Genomic DNA, 13,147 nt, shown 5'->3' with positions numbered 1-13,147 from the left:
ATAGATCTACCTGCCATAGATCTGTGCGCCATAGATCTACCTGCCATAGATCTACCTGCCATAGATCTATGTGCCGTAGATTTGTGTGCCGTAGATCTGTCTGCGAGGGGAAATTAGGATGAACTGCACCATTAATTTTCTGATGAACCGGCGTCTCCCGTTGCCTCTGCACGCTCCCTTTATATCGCCACATTCTCGTGTCAGATTTGACCGTCTCGGATCCTTTTTTCGCCATCAGGGAGCGTCCGTGGCTGTCAGACTGGCAGACAGATTGCGGCTGAGTGGGTTTTGCCCTGATGATCTTGTAATGAGAGTGAATTTAAGAAGCAATCTGCTGCCCCGCTTTTTAACGGCGGACCAGTCAGAGCCGGCCCCGTTAATTCATCGTGCTTGATTCTCACAACTCGACTACTTGGACTCGTTACAGCGTTGACGGCAGCGACTGACGGGCTCGGACATTAATGCACGACACGCTGATGACTGGACACGAAACAGTCTGATGTCTGTTCACCCAAAACACAATTTCAACTGATATTTTAGGTTTTAATCCTTTAAGGTGATTTGATTTCTTTTAAAAACATGGAAAGAAGTGAGTGAGCAACTTAGAAACACATTGCCCAAAAACAAAACAAGAAATGAGTAAAAAGTTCCAAGAAAATTACATGAAAATAAGCACAAAAAATAAAAATAAAAAACAAAAAACAAACAAGAGAATGACCCCAAAAAGTTCAGAAAATTAAATATATATTTTTTCCTGTAACATAATTTGAAAAATATAATTATTATGATTATAAAAATGTTTTCTGGAAATTTTCTGTTGTCATTTGATAATTTTGTAAAAAATTTCCTCCCCTTTTTTTTTTTTTAATTTTCAGGTCATTTTTCTTCCTCACCTTTGTTTATTTTTCTTGCAATTTGTCAGACAAAACCACAAAAAATAAAATAAAACCACAAAATGTCTCCATACTGCTCATCCGAAGTAATCCAAGAGTCCTGAAGCCCCGACATGCGAAGTTGTTTTGAAAAATGTCACAAGGCAGGTTTCCATTACAGATTTGTGCAAAGCTTAAGTGATATTTTCGAATCCATGGCAAATGACTCATGACTATTTAAAAAAAAACACTACACATTTTTTTGGTTTTATGTTTGTTTTTTTTCACGTTTGAATCTTCGTACCATTTGCTTTAGTTGTTTGGGAAATAAGTGCAACGCCTTTTCCCCGTAAATCTCCGGCAGTGTTTTGTGGACTCTCCATTTTTGGGTGAACTATCCCTTTACTTGGTAGCGACTTAAACGAATTTTTCCCCTGACTCGCCGTAATGATCTGCTCTGACCTCATACCAAACTTCACATCACATTTCCTAATATTGCGTCTGTTAGAGACTCTTAAAAAATGTCTTTTCATTTGAGCTCTTGTGTCTCTGCCACTTTTTGATAATAATAATATAATAATAATGATAATGATAATGATAATGATAACTTTATTCATATAGCACCTTTAAAAACGGAGTTTACAAAGTGCTTTGGCAAATAAAGCAAAGCCGAAATGGGATACATAGAGAGCGAAACAACAACAGTCCTATTGAACACAAGCAAGAATAAACTGAGGTAGAATTACGATAAAATTAAAACCAAAAGACAAATAATCCAAGATACAGGGCGCAAAATGTAAATATAAAATAATACAAAGAAACAGACAAAAAAGCGAAACAATAAAAGCAATAAAACTTAAAATAAAAGGATATAAAATAGATAAAACATCAATTAAAAAGGTAAAATAAATAATAATAAATATGCAAATATTAAACCATCACGTTCTTATCTCTTCATACATAAACGCAGAGGGTCAGTCAGTTCTCAGACATCGATTTGGGTCCGTCGAATCGGTCAGATTCATTCGTTCGATGATGAAAAGCCTCTTTCTCCTCCTGCCTGTTTCTCTCGGCTCCAGCTTGACCCATTTCTGCTGCAGTTTTTTTTTTTCGTTGTAAAATGCACCAGCTCATCAAGACTGTAATTTCAGAATCACAGTAATCAGCCGACCCCCAGGAGATCCGCGAGTGTGAGGGAGTCTGCTAAGTGCCAGCGTCTGTTGCCTCACTCAGGCAGGCTTGTGACACAGTGCAGCCATCAGCTTCGCCGCTCTTCCTTTATGTCGCACGCCGAGACACATCAGAGCACGACGCGCAAACTCCAGTTCAATTTGTTTCTCTGCCCAGCGCTGCAATCCATTTTGGTGATGGAGCGCGCTTCCCGAGCGGTCCGAGAAGTGTAATTTCAATCTGTTTTTTTGTTTTTTTTTTCCCTCCTTGTCATTCTCTTATAATGCTTTTCCTTTTCATCCGCTCTTCAAAGTATCATTAACAGACACGGTGTTACATCAAAAGAGCCGGAGCTGTTTTTCATTTCAGACCAAATCATTTTTTATCAAAGTGCCAAAGAAAAAAGTGAACTAAAATAATAATTCAGTCGGAGTCGGTGATTCACTTTCTGTCCAAAGTTTGTTGTGTTTCGAGTTCGCCGCCACACGCGGTCAGAACCAGGCCTCGACCCCTGAGTTAACGCTCCGCCGTCTCCCTCCTGGCTGTCCACGAGACTCACGAAAAGTCCTAAAATCCTGGAAACATCCTAAAATTCTCAAAGTGGTCTAAAATCCTAAAAACATCTTAAATCCTGTAAACTTACTAAAATCCTTGAAACATTTTGAAGTCTTAGTAGTGTCTTGACTTCCGAGGAAAGCCCTAAAATCCTAGAAACGTCCTTAAGTCCTAGTGTGTCCTAAATTCTGAGAAAAGTCCTAAAATTCAAAAAACATCCTAAAATCTGAGAAATGTCCTAAAATCCTAGAAACATCCTAAAGTCCTAGTGTGTAAATTCCTAGAAAAGTCCTAAAATCCTTGAAACATCCTAAAATCAGAGAAATGCCCTAAAATCCTAGATATGCCCTTAAATACTAAACATTTCCTAAATCCTAGAAAAATCCTAAAATCCTAGAAATGTCCTAAAAACCTTGATATGTCCTATAATCTTGGCCTCCTAAAGCCCTAGTAGTGTCCTAAATTCCAAGAAATGCACTAAAATCCTAGAAACATCCTAAAGTCCTAGGAATGTCCTAAAATATGAGAAGTAATAAAATCTTAGCAATGTCCTAAAATCTTAGAGACATCCTTAAATCCTAGAAATGTCCTGAAATCCTGGGAAATACCTTTTTTTATCAACGTGAGAAAAAAGTCTCATGTCTCTCATGTCGTCTCTCGCTGCCTGAGAGTCAGTGATTCGCTTTCTGTCCGAAGGAGGATAATTTGACAGTTTATCTCCGTGAGAGGTGTGCTGGCTGCTTTTAGCTGACGCTCGGAGACTGGCTGTCTCATGAAATCTTTATTCTGCAAAGTTCCTGCAAAAAAACACTCAGATAGAGGATTTCATATTTGTCTATCATAGAGCGGTGGTTCCCAACTGCTGGGTCACGGTCCAAAACTGGGTCGCGGGTGAATTTTAAATGGGCCGCAATAGACTCACCACCATGTCAGGTTTGTTTGATTGGGGGCCACTTTTTCAAAATGGCAGGAGGCCAGGGGCCAATCACAGCAGCCCCATACATGTTTCTGTAATTTTAAGACATTTCTAGGATTTTAAGACGTTTCTCAGATTTTAGGACATCTCTACGATTTAATGACGTCTCTAAGATTTTGGAACGTTTCTATGATCGAAGGACTTTTCTAAGATTTTAGGACATTGCTTGAATTTTAGGACATTGCTTGAATTTTAGGATGTTTCTAGGATTTGAAGACATTTTTCAATTTTAGGGATATTTCTAGGATTTTAAGATGTTTCTCAGAATTTTGGACATTTGGACATTTTGGACACAAGATTTAAGGAAGTCTAGGATTTGGGGATGTGTCTATGATTAAGGACTTTTCTAGGATTTGGGGACATTTTTAAGTGGATGTTTGTAGGATTTTAGGGCATTTCTAGTATTTTAGAACATTTCTGGGGTTTTAGGACATTTCTAGGATTTTAGCCCTTTTCTAGGATTTTGAGATTTTTCACGGATTTTAGGACATATCTCAAATTTGAGGACGTTTCTAGGATTTTAGGGATCCTCCCCTGGCAGCTCTATTTTGATGCTGTTTTATGCACTCTGGCACCTTATGTATACTAAAAGTACAAAAACAATTACCAGTGTGAATCTCTTTATATTTATTGTGAATTAGAAAAAGGTTTTAGGGCCTAACAAGGGGCCAGATTTGGCCCGCAGGCCGCAGGTTGAGCATCACTGGTATAGCAGGTTAAAACTTGAAGCAACGCTGTGGTTTGGTTTAGGCGCAAAAACTGCCAGTTATGGTAAAGAAAAGATCAAGTTTGGTTTAAAATGCCCCTAAAAAACACATTTTTTGGGCTAAAAAGTTGCTGAAAAAACAGCCAAAGTTCCCAGGTTTGGTCCACGGGCCGTAGGTTGAGTATCGGCGGTCTGCCAGTCCTCAGCTCCTGCAGAGCAAACCGAGGGCCACTCGGCTGATTTTCTCATCTCAAACCCCGGCTGAGATCAAACGCAGCCGTCTTCTCCTCCTGATGATATTTCTTCTCATTTTTCAGAGGTCTCGGTCTGTCATGGGAGGCTCTGCTCAAATATCTTTAAAAAATGAGGTGAACTCGTGTGGGAAACCAAACTCACATGTCTTAATTTGACGCTGCAGCTTCAGACCTAATTTCCTGCTCTTGTGTTAAAGTTGCAATTTGCAGCAGCGTGAGCTCCTGCCCCCCCGCTGCGTAAACCTTGTTCAATAAAAACACCAGTTTGAATAAAAGAAACCCTAATTAGTGCCTGCTGACTGTGCACTTGTGCTCCAGCTAGCTAGCTAGCAGCGGGGTAATTAACGCACGGCCAGGCTGGCCTCTCTGCTCGCCGTTTCCTCCCTGGGAACGTGCTCAGCTGGAGATCTGAGGGATGATACGCTCGCAGCCGCGAGCAGCCGCCTACAAACTTCACTCATATCCTCATTAACCCTCCCTTGATACTTTAAGCTGTTCAGCTAATCCAGGTTTCAGGTTAAGGTTGAAATGCTAATAAGCTGCACTCGCTGGCTGGAAAACATAATCAACAGCTGCCAGAACCCTTAAACAGCCGTAAACAGCGAGAGGTCGATTTTATCCACCGTTTGGACTCTAAACAGCAATTTAAACATTTCACTTCACATTTATTTTACAGCCGTTCGGTCCTGATTTGCTTCTTTTTTTATCTCAGAATGGCTGCATAAGCTTTGTTAACAATGTATAATCCCTTTTCCAATTTAATGGATTGGTCAGTTTCCAGACATTCACATTGCTTTCTTTGCTACTCGCCTGAGTCGCACAACTTAAGTGTAAAACTCATTACACAAGAGCCCGTGGCGAAGCAGAAACCCGGCGCACGGTCACATCCACACTGCAGCGTTTCACCCCGAACGTCTCAATCCGACAGCAATACATCCGACAGTGGTTAATATTAAACTGTACGCACATTTATCTTTATTTCTGACTTTATTTTCAATGCATTTTTCTCCAGAGGCCCGCTGTTATGGATTTCCTGCTGAACAAACTCAGTCCATGATATTAAAGGGATAGTTCAGATTTTTGTTGTCGGGTTGTTGAAGAACACAAGATTTCTTTGTTTTTTGGTTCAAACATCAAACAGACAATAAACATATTAAGAGGAAGAATAATAATGCTAAAAATAATACGTAGAATAATAATAATGAGAAGATAAATAAGGCTGCAACAATTAAGAACTTAATTGTGGAATAAAAAATTACAAAAAAATATGGTAGAGATACTCTATAAACTATGATAACATGTGCTGTACAAAGCTGTTTCAGAATAAGACAGCTGTGCAGTTTTGTGCAGAAATGTTTTTGGCAGTGAATGTGCAAATAATAGTTTCTCTGATTTTAGGACATTTTTTAGATTTTAGGCCTTTCTAGGATTTTAGGACGTTTCTCGAATTTTAGGATTTCTTAAAAATTATTTTAGGATGTTTCTAGGGTTTTAGGACATTTCTAGGATTTTAAGACATTTCTGGTATTTTGGGACATTTCTGGTATTTTGGGACATTTCTTAGATTTTAGGACATTTCTTGTTTTTTTTAGGACATCGATGGCTCTATGTTGATGCTGTTTTATGCACTCTGGCACCTTATGTTTACTAAAAGTACAAAAGAAATCCCCAGTGTGAATGACTTTATCTTTAATGTGTATTATTAAATGCTTAAGGGCCATCCAGCAGCCTATCAGGGGCCACATGGTCTCATTTTTACATACGTTTATGTACGTTTAATATGAACATTTGTAACATTATGATAGAAAATAAGGAATAATAAGTCCTTTTTAAAAAGATACGTATTGTGCACAATGAAAGCTGTTATTTAGTGTTCTTATGTCACGATATGAGTCATCATTTTCATCGAGGTCAGTGATGCTCACCTGCCAGGTGAGGTCCGTCCTCAGCTCGTCTGAGAGCTGCCGTTAATGTCTCGCTGTTTGCTCACGCTGGCATTTATCCAGCGGCAGACATGAGGCCTCAGTGATGGCGGCTGTCGAGCTGCGGCTCCTTGGCCCCGGACCCCTGCATTGACGAGGCTGCCATCAGCAGGCCGAGCGCGGTCACAGCGGCCCCCCCGTGTGCCGCCCCATACCGGCCCCGCACATCGCTGCCCATTGTTTCCTGTTCACAAATAAAGCAGGAATTAATTAGCCAGTTGGCACGAGTCTCGGTGCCGCCGTGTCAGAGCTCGCAGTGCCTCATCCCTCAAGCTCGGTCCGCCCGCTGTGAGAGCGGAGCGGCGGCATGAAGCCTCAGGCCTCTGCCAGCGATTCAGACCTCAACGCTCGCTCAAACACGCACGAGCAGCGCTGCAGTGGTGACATCTATCTCACCAAAACTCCCAAAAACACAGAATAATGCGTCTCAGTCAGACTTCCTCTCATAGGTCATCTCAGGGTCGTCTCCAGGATCTGAGGATGTTTGGGATTTCGCCCAGACCGCATAGAGGATCCTCCTTTTTTAAAACAAGCTCTATTTTGAGGCGTTTTTATGCACTCTGACACCTCATTAACCCTGAAAAAAAAACTTAAATTATGAATCATGTTAAAAATATGTGTAGTTTAGTACTGAGAAGAAACAGCTGTAGTCAATTAATAAAAATGTGTTGACTACAGCTGGAAAAATAATCTGTGTGTTTGAAAAGAGCTGAGGAATCTAACTAAGAAACTTTACTCAAGTTTAAGTATGAACAGATTATTAGAGCCGGGGCTTTTTATCATGATTAGGGACCGTTTGGTGATTATGACAAATAAAATAATCCTAAATACTGGTAAGGGACTTAAATCTTTTATTTTTGTTTGGAAGGTTTTTTTTTTCTTAACTTTTACATTTTTTGCTGATTTATTTTTATAAGTTATAAAACTTTTTGGTGATTTTAAAAAGATAATTATATTGGCTTTTTTTTCCAGTGATTTTTTTAAATTTTGGCTTTTTATATTCTTAAAAACTTTTTTTTTTTTTTTACTTTTGTTGATTTAAAAAAAAGCCGGCGATTTATTTTTTCATTAATCTTTTTAGTGATTATTTTTGTTTGTTTTTTCTTATGATTTTTTTTTTTTTGATGGCGATTTTTCTCCTGAAAACTTTTTGTGAACTATCTTATTTTCACATTTTTGTCATTTGTTTTCTTTTAAATTTTTGTTGATTTATTTATTTATTTATTATTTTTTTGCCAATTTGTAAAGAAAATGTGCCCTCCAAACTCGCGGGCACATCAAAATAAAAATTCCCCAAATTACACCATTTATAAAAGCCAGAAAATTCTCGTTGGCTTTATAAAAATCTGACTGTCCTTAAAAACATCAGGTGAGGTGAAAGCTTCATGTATTTTCTCTAACTCACTTGGGAAGGCTCAAAGAAAATTGTGTGTAGTTTTGTGGAGGGTCAAAAAAAACGCAAAAAACAGCCACCATCCTCAGCTAATAAATTAAAAACAGTCCTTTAGGTGATATTTATATCTATAAAACATCGTGGGCTGAAGCCTCGGACGCCGCGGCCTCATGACGCCTCTGAATCAGCTCCTCTCACGTCCATCAGTCTGCGGGGAAAGTAGGTCAAACTGGCGGGACTTGAGGTGCTGAGGACAGCGAGACAACGATTTTCAGACTTTTATTGTGGAAATGCATCAAAAGGAAACATGCAGTCATTATCCGCAGATCAGCCGACACCTGCAGCATCCTGTCGCACGTGTTTAAATGGATCTCACACATGCACAAACACATAATCACGTTCACTTTGTCACTTCGGCATTGTTAAATTTAGCCGCCGTGCTTAGCAGGTGTAACAGATGTCTGCGAGCTGAGGCCTGCGAGGTGTTCCCGCAGATCAGAGACGACGACGCCGCCGCCGCCGCCGCTGTGTCTGATTACTTGTCTGCCGTCATGGAGCTCTGCTCTCTGCGTCGATCTCTTTCTCTGCTTCTCCCCAGAGCAGCCACGGGGGACCGCCGCTGCCTCGCTCGCTCTTTGTTTAGTTTTTGATTCAGCAGCGAGCCGCGCAGCAGCCCGCACCCCCCCTCAGATGTACTTATTGTTTGCCCGGATGCTGCGTCGATTAAGGCCGCTAAAAGCCCCTGACCTCAAAGTCTCAGACGCCACCACGAAATTGGATTTTAGACAGGGGAAAGTGTCGGCCGCGATAATCCAGATCTCTGTCTTTGTCCTCATGAGACTCGAGCTTCAGTGAGAGGTGCAACATGAGAGCACTCCCCAAATCAGCTCTCAGCCGCTCACATTACGACAATTTCTAATATTATCAGCCCATAAAATGTCTGTTATCAGCTGTTATCACGACCATTATAATGCAGACAGGGCTGCACCTACCAGAATTACTCGGGTTTATTCTGAAAATGATCATCGTTTGGTGCTCAGGTTACCTTAAATTAAATAATATAATAATATGAGGGCCCAGGGGTTAGGCAGGCATGTTTTCTTCAAAATTTATTTAAAATTTTTTGACTGTTTATTCTTAAAACATTTTTGGTGTTTGTTTGTTTGGGTTTTTTTTGTTTGAATTTTTTGGCAATTTCTTTCTACAAAACTGTCTGGCTTTGAAGCTTTTTTTTCACAAATTTTCTTCCTAAATTATTTTATTTTATTTTGGTAATTTAATTTAAAAAAAACAATTTCTTTCTTTTAAACTTTGATTATTTGTTTTCTTAAACATTTATGGGTTTTTTTTATCATTATTATTATTATTTAAGATTTATTTTAAAACCATTTGCATTTTTTCAACTTAAATTTTTTGTTGATTTTAAAAACCTTTTTGGTCATTTTTTGGTCATTTTTTGTTTTTTCAACATTTTTGGTGATTATTTTCCATTTAAAATTTTTGGTGATTTTAAAAAACTAAAAAGAAATTTCTTAAACTTTAAAAATTTTTGGTGTTTTTTGTTCTTTTTATTTTTTTTTGGTGTTTGGTAAAGAAAACTAGTTCTCCAAATGTGCAGGCCTGCCGAAATAAAAATCATCCAAATTACACCATTTATCACAACCAGAAACTGTAAAAGCAGAAGTTGTTGTTCATTTTTTAAAATTTCCGCTGGTGCTTGAACACATCATGTGGGACGAACTTGTGGCATTTTTTTTGTATTTTTGTATCTCTGGGGGAGGTCAAAAAAGTCCAGCGACCTCCTTCCTCTGAATTTTTTAAAAAAGGAAAAAGAAACACCACGAATTACAACTGATGAGCTCTTTGATTGTGGATTAAGTTATCGCTCTAATGATGCCTCTCTATCCGTCCCCTCATTTCTGCTCTTCTTCTGTCTCCCCTCTGTCCCGTCCCGTCCTCCGCCTCAGGGGACACCACACAAAGGATGAGATCCGCTCCGTTTCCAACCCCTGCAGAATTGGACGCATATGCTAAGAAGGTTGCCAACAACCCCCTCACCATCAAGATCTTCCCCAACAGCGTCAAGGTCCCCCAGAGAAACCACGTGCGCCGTACGGTCAACGGGCTGGATACGTCGGGCCAGCGCTACAGCCCGTACCCCTCCTCTCAGGCCAGCGCCAAGACGGGCCTCCTCGCCATCATCAAGGTGCCCACGGTCAAAGGCATCCTCAAAGATTTCGACGGCAGCCGCGCTCGCTTGCACCCAGAAGTCATCATGAACCCCCCCGCCGGACCGTACCAAGTGGCTTCGACCAGCACTTTAAACCACCACCCACCTCTGCCGAACCTCCGGCTGCCGCAGAGCGTCCCGCTTCAACCGCAGGACCCACCTCAGACTCTACACATGCCCCTCCCCCCGCAGCAGGGTCACACCCACAGCCTCAGACACCCTCCCCCGATGGCCCCGCACCCTCAGGGCCCGCCCAGACTCCAGACTCTGTCTCAGCACCCCGCCCTCGGCCACCCGCAGGGGCCCCCCGCCGTCATGCTGCAGCAGCAGCACCTCCAGCAGCAGCCGCCGCCCAGGAAGCTGCCGGACGGCGACGCACCGCCTAATGTTACCGTCTCTACCTCAACCATTCCGCTCTCCATGGCCGCCGGGCTGCACCAGGGCCGCCAGGCCGACCTGAGCACCATCGTGCATCAGATCAACCAGTTCTGCCAAGCTCGGGCGCAGGGCGCGGGCGCCACCTCCATGTGCGAGGGCCAGATCGCCAACCCCAGCCCCATCAGTCGCAACCTGCTCATCAGCGCCTGCTCCAGGGTGTCCATGCACAGCAACCCCGCCACCCCCGGCTTCCCCCCGCCCAACTGCATCATCGGCCCTCAAGAGAAAGCCGCGGTCCCGGCGGGAGCCCACCCGCCGCACAGCGTGGCGATCATGAACCACTTGCCTTCCAACCACACTGATCTCAAGCAGCAGCAGCAGCAGCTGCAGCAGCTGCAGCAGCTGCACCAACAGCAGCTGCAGCACAACGTGCAGCAGCAGCAGAAGATGCGCTCTTGGAATCAGCACCAGTTGGGCCCCCACGTTCAGAACGGAGGGGCCCACCTCTGCAAGCAGCCCTCCAGGGACCCCGCCTTCCATTTTAAGGGCATGGGCTACCCTGCAGAGGTGTGTGTGGGTCAGCCTTACACACTGAAACCTCCCGTAGAGAGGCCCACCCCGAGTCCCCCCGTCAACAGCGGCATGCCGGGCCCCGTGGCCCACTACACCAACGGCCACTACTTCCAGCCCCACATGTGGAACAGCAGCATCCTCCCCACACCCAACAGCGACAGCTCCGGCTCTCAGGACATAGCCATGCCATTCCACGGCGCGGGCCCAGGGGGGTGCACCGCGCTGGACTGTGGCGGGCCCCCCGGGGCCCCCCATTACAGGCTAGGAGCGAGCTCCTCCACCTCCTCCTCCTCCTCCGCCCAGACTAATCTGATGCAAACGGCAGATTACTTGGGTGGGGACTTCCAGACGCCCTACTTCCGCGATCAGAATCTAGGGTTGATGGGCAAGATGCACAGGCCTCCTCTGAGCAGGGGGGGTCCGGAGGTCGGGGACGGCAGAACCGCTCTCATCCAGCACCCAGGGTACAGATAAGCTATGGCCTTGTCTCCGCACGCTGGAAAATCCGACACGTTGATCTGACTTCAAACAATCCAGGAAACTGATTACCTAAAAACAGGAAAGTAAATATAACCATAAATCTTAATTTAAGTTTACTTTATATCTAAATGTGAAGTTCAGGGTTCCCACCGTCATGGAAAACCTGGAAAAGTCATGGAGTTTCACAATCACATTTTCCAGGCCTGGAAAAGTCATGGAACTTTTAAAAATCCCTGACAGTTGTGGAAAAATCATGGGAGAGGTTTTTGTGTTATGATTTTTTTTTTTTGTGTAGCTAACGACATTATGAAGCGTTAACGTGTCGACGTGTGACAAAATTTTAGGAACGCCTTCTAAACCCGCTAGCCCGTAGGTTTGGGTGTTTAAAAATTTGGTAATTTTTTTTCATTAAATTTTTTTTTTTAATATATATTTTATTTTGTTTTATTTTATTGACATTTTAGAGATAACTTTAAAAAATGACTTTTTTCTCTTTAATTTTTTTGGGAAAGTTTTTATAGAAAACATTAAATATGGTAATTTTCTTTTTTTTTTCTTAAAATTTATTTTCATAGAAAACCAAGTTTGGAAGGCACATTTTCTTTAAACCAAAAAATAAAACAGCGATGTTTTTCTTTTCGTCTTTAAGTATTTGGCAATTCTTATATAAATGTTTTTGTTTCAGTTTTTATTCTTTTTTTGTTGTCATTTGTTGTTTTCGGAAACTGTGAAAACGAAATTACGGTTGGCAGTCCTTGAAGACACCGTCGCTGAAATAAGCCTGAATAGAGTTTGAATCTTAAATGTTTGAACAGCTCTGGGCAAGTGGGACAAGAAAAATATATATATTTCGGGTGCTTGAAAAGTCATGGAAAGGTTTTGAAATGTTTGTCCGTAAAATGTGTGGGAACCCTGTGAGTTAACTTGAAATTTTGCTTGAAACTTCAAATTTTTAAGTGTTAGCAACTTCAGTCAACCAAATTAGTCTGATTTAACTCGACCATGACAAAAAGGACTTTTCCAGTGATGAAGTTTAGAAATCTGCAAGTTCTGTTTGGTTAAAATGTTTAAGAAAATACAAATATGATTGACTCGTTTGTACCTGCAGAATGAAGATATTTAGTTTAGATATTTAAGTTAATGAAACTTAGAAAGACTGATTTGATTAAACATTTTTAAGTTGTAACAACTTAATAAAATTAAGTAAATATAATACAATTTTGAATAAATGTGACAATTAGATAAAAAATAAACCTAAATTAAGATTAATAGTTATATTTACTTACATTTTTCAAGGCAGTCGGTCTCCTGGATTTTTTAAAATAAATCAATTTGTCCGATTTTCCAGTGCAACAGTTATCAAACCCCTTTGTTTAGTCTTAAGAGGAAACACGTGAATAAATTCATAACTTAAACAAATGACCGCTAAAGTTAAAGAGGGTAAATTAATATATTTAATGAAGATCAGTAGGTTTTTTGTTCTTTTTTTTTAATACATCTTGCAAGTGATCAATTGCTACTTTTGTTTTTGTTGATGAGTGCTTTTACCGGCACTTTAGGGAACTTTTTCGTGTGTGT

General features: G+C 41.4%; 1 protein-coding gene across 1 annotated transcript; it reads left to right on the top strand.

Annotated features, from left to right (window-relative positions):
• The first annotated feature begins 6,822 nt into the window (after positions 1 to 6,822).
• On the top strand, positions 6,823 to 11,914 carry fam222ba (family with sequence similarity 222 member Ba). The gene is made up of 3 exons (XM_042499513.1): positions 6,823 to 6,895; positions 8,341 to 8,550; positions 9,876 to 11,914. The coding sequence occupies exons 1-3, from the start codon at positions 6,823 to 6,825 to the stop codon at positions 11,561 to 11,563; spliced, it is 1,971 nt and encodes a 656-aa protein (XP_042355447.1). The 3' UTR covers positions 11,564 to 11,914.
• The last annotated feature ends 1,233 nt before the right edge of the window (positions 11,915 to 13,147 follow it).

Source organism: Plectropomus leopardus, chromosome 13 (assembly GCF_008729295.1).
Source record: "Plectropomus leopardus isolate mb chromosome 13, YSFRI_Pleo_2.0, whole genome shotgun sequence".
NCBI lineage: Eukaryota > Metazoa > Chordata > Actinopteri > Perciformes > Serranidae > Plectropomus > Plectropomus leopardus.
This window is presented reverse-complemented; position numbering and strand designations above follow the sequence as displayed.

What these genes read in the sequence shown, in the direction of transcription:
- fam222ba (XM_042499513.1), top strand. Translation starts at nt 6,823, where the DNA reads ATGAAGCCTCAGGCCTCTGCCAGCGATTCAGACCTCAACGCTCGCTCA. An exon ending in GCACGAGCAGCGCTGCAGTG is followed by an intron (nt 6,896 to 8,340) that starts GTGACATCTATC and finishes TGTTAAATTTAG; the next exon opens with CCGCCGTGCTTAGCAGGTGT. An exon ending in CCTCGCTCGCTCTTTGTTTA is followed by an intron (nt 8,551 to 9,875) that starts GTTTTTGATTCA and finishes CCTCCGCCTCAG; the next exon opens with GGGACACCACACAAAGGATG.